Here is a 3,636-nt window from a genome sequence, read left to right as displayed (position 1 = left end):
TCCTGTTCTTTCCCACTCGCCATACCCACACAAATCTCCACAACAACTGATTTTTTTCTGCTACATCCGGCTACGCTGCTTCGATTCTTCTTCTTGTTTACTACTAGCGGTTGGCTTTGGTCGCAGTACCGCCACCTTCTGCTCTGAAGTGTAATCGCTTCCTCTATGAGAAAAAGGAGCAGCGCATGAACCGAACGCAACACATGCGAATCGACCCGAGACAGTCGAACCAAACGGTTCGGACAGTTTTCATAAACCGTTCCATCCCTAATATGTATATGTATATATATTTATATTTATATATAATTTTGTTTGTTTTTCTAAAAAGCTTTCAATATCTTTATATTCATAATGTCACAAGAGCAAACAGGAAGCATAAAAGGACAATGGAGCAACTTTGTTGGATCATCAGTGCTCATTGTTCCCTAAATAAACTCCAGACATCTCAATCAGTAAAATAATTCACACTGAAGGATTTGTTGTATTTTTTGGTACGGCTTACTAGTGATAGACCGATACATTGGCCGTCTGATATTTTTGGGCCGATATTTTTTTGTATTGACATCAGCCAATAAGCAGGTTCAGCATCAAGGCCTTGAGATCGCATGAAGCTCACCCATTGCTGCTTCCTCCATTTGCTTTCCATTGTAAATGTTTTTGTTGAAATTGAGACCAGTGTAACATTTGTAATTACTGTCCTTTTTGATCCTGGAAGTGCGAGAAGTAAAAGCTTAAACATCGGCCCAAAAATAATCACTGCACCAAAAAAAACGTTTGATACCAGAATAGCCAGGCAGCCTTAAACCTATAAAGGTAGATCTCTATCGTTTATATTAGATTTTGACTGTGACTGTCCTGGTCAGATTCCACCAAGCTGAAAACCAGCCAGTTTCAACAAACTGATTGTTATTCCTTGAGTTTGTTTGTGTCTTAATCAGTGTCTGTATCTTTTTTGTTTTTTTTTTTTGTTTTACAAATTCAATGTTTAAAAGAATGAGGGATGCTGGAACCAAAGACTAGAGTCATGATGAGGCATTTATATGCCTCCTACCTTAACGCATCTATTACAGTAATGTTTTTGCACTAAAAGGAATCTCTCTTCATTTATTCCTTATTTGTCTTTGTCGATGTGATCATGTGCCGGGAACCGTCATTCACTTCATCGAATCTGCCACCCACGCCCCTATTTTTCCCCGTCTCCTGAACTTTATTCACATTTTAAATTTCAGCAAATGTTTCTTTTTCCATTCGCTTTCTTCATTATTGTCCTTTGTTCCTCATTTTTCCCAGGGAGCTGATGTCACAGACCCGGGCACCGAGACAGAAGAGAGTTTGGGGGGTTCCGACTCCACCCAGAGGCCCGCAGATTCCCAGACACCGAGCTGTAAGATCCAGGAAACCCTGTCAAAAGCATGAGCCTAACGGATCTGAATCATAGTCTCCACATACACTCAGCATCCAATTAGTTATCGGCCCCCAAACAACGTCTGGAAAGGATGCTAAAGGTCTGCTGGAGAAGAGAAGTGAAACTGGCCAAATTAGTTTCCTTCACCACAGACCAGTTATTAAAACAGAATCAGGAATTTTTATTTTATTTAGATCTACGTAATGAAATCAGGATTTATACAATTTTAATTATTATAGCTTTTTAGAATTTTTTTGTCAGGTCCATTAATGCTAACATGGTTAGCATTAGCAAACATTTAACGTACCTGTTTAGAATGAAACAGGAACCCCTGCATGATTTCTGAGCTCCATTGCTTTTAAAAGCTGGGACAAACATTTAAAAGCTCAACTGATGATCACCCTGGTTTTGCTTCCTTTATGTGATTTTTGGAAAGAAGAAAACTGTAGCTATGGCCTTTAATTACCTTTTAAAGATTGAACAATGTCTAATAAACAATAAGCGGCCAACTACTATGGATATTCGCTAAAGGTAAATGGGTGAAAAACAGAGAAGCAAAAAACAGTCACACTATTACATTTCAATTCATTGCATTTATTTTCTACTTTTCCTACTTTGACTGGTATGGAACAAAAAGCTGATTTAAAACATTTCCAACATTTTTGCTCCTATTTGTTAATCATTTATGTCTTTCTTTCCATCTGATTTGTTTTTCACTATTTTTAAACCCTTACCTGGAATATGTACCATTAATTCACAACAAACTTTTCTATTTGTATTTTAAATATGTATCACAAATTAAATAGAATGGAAACTTGTAATTAAAACATGTCTAAAAACCCTGAAATTATTTCTTTTATATATATATATACACGTGTGAGTATAAAGTAATTTGCATAAACGAAGTAAAGAAAGTTATGTTTTGGGATTTCTAATTATAATGCAGAAAACATAACCAACCTCCACAGAGAACCTAGAACTCTTTCTAGATATCCACACCTCTTACTTTTTTATTTATTTTTTGTTAAAAAAAGGTTTACTACCTCAAACACTATACATATTGACATTATATTTTACCTCATGTATTTCAACTTTTTATATTTATTAATGGTAAATCATATATATATATATAGAGAGAGAGAGAGAGAGAGAGAGAGAGAGAGACGGAGAGAGAGAGAGAGAAATATATATAGAGAGAGAGGTATAGATATATATTTATATATATTTTTTTTTATTAATTTTTTACTTAAACATTTCAGTTGAGGGGAGCCAAATTGAGGCTTTTCCAACAGAGCAGCCAATCACAAGCTCTGGTACACGTATGCCTCCGTCGCCACGGAGACCAGTGCAGCAGCTTCCGGCCCGACTCAACATCCATCCCTCTCAGTCCTCAGAACTGGGACCGCCTGCTCAGGTTCATGTATGTGCATCTTATGACTGTCTAAAACAGGCCTGCAGCCCCAGTCCTCCAGCAACATGTCCTGTTTTTTTTTTTTTTATTGTTCTTTTTGGATGCAACAGTGCTCCAACACACTGGAACCACATGAACGGTTCAACCTTGAAGGAAATGATCCTTTTGAATCTTGTGTGTCGATGGACAGTTGCATCCAAAAGTTGCTTTAAAAAATCTGTCAGCCATTTGGATGTCGTTTAACTGGTTTTACTTCTTTACCAGCGTGTTCCTGTCCGTCGCCAGTCAGTGGGCCGACTCCCTGGCACACAGAGCAGTGCTGTAAGTCTGCATTGAACAGAATTTAGTCAGTTGTTGATGTTTTTCTTTTTAAGAACAATTGCAGCATTCAAATTATTCTTCCATTCACTAAGCTAATCCGCTCATTAATGGTTTACATTAAAGGCTAAACTGAAAGATGTAAATGAAAGATTAGTCACTGTAAAGCAGAGTTTTGTGGGTAATTCAAATTGATTCAATATTACTGATCATTAACAGGTTAGGATTTAACTTTAGCTTTTAGCTTTTGTGGTAACTTTAACTTTAGTATATTTCGCTATTTGGATTTTCCTAAACATCTAACATAGATCTTTACTTCAGCTTTGAGATTTCTAGAGGGGCCAACATTTCCAAAGCCAGCGTGTTTTCTAGTGGTTTGCACTGAATTCGATTCCATTGAGTGGATTTAAAGGTATAGTGGAAGATTTTAAACATTTTTTGAAAAGACCTGCCCTCTCCACTTAAAAAAAAAAAAAAAAAAAAAAAGCACACGCGCAAACCT

General features: G+C 36.7%; 1 protein-coding gene across 6 annotated transcripts in view; it reads left to right on the top strand.

Annotated features, from left to right (window-relative positions):
* The window catches only part of LOC107091957 (nucleoprotein TPR-like), a 38,642-nt gene that overhangs the window by 29,547 nt on the left and 5,459 nt on the right, over positions 1 to 3,636 (top strand). For 4 of the 6 annotated variants that reach the window (XM_015386201.1, XM_015386198.1, XM_015386196.1 and 1 more), the window contains 3 exons: positions 1,291 to 1,384; positions 2,665 to 2,825; positions 3,081 to 3,137. In XM_015386201.1, the coding sequence (XP_015241687.1) occupies positions 1,291 to 1,384; positions 2,665 to 2,825; positions 3,081 to 3,137 (312 nt within the window). The remainder of the gene's footprint in view (positions 1 to 1,290; positions 1,385 to 2,664; positions 2,826 to 3,080; positions 3,138 to 3,636) is intronic. The other 2 variants (XM_015386200.1, XM_015386199.1) reach the window with 1 other exon arrangement.

Source organism: Cyprinodon variegatus, unplaced genomic scaffold, assembly GCF_000732505.1.
Source record: "Cyprinodon variegatus isolate N-32 unplaced genomic scaffold, C_variegatus-1.0 Scaffold359, whole genome shotgun sequence".
Lineage (NCBI taxonomy): Eukaryota > Metazoa > Chordata > Actinopteri > Cyprinodontiformes > Cyprinodontidae > Cyprinodon > Cyprinodon variegatus.
Note: the sequence above shows the minus strand (reverse complement) of the source record. Positions and strands in the feature narration are given on the sequence as shown.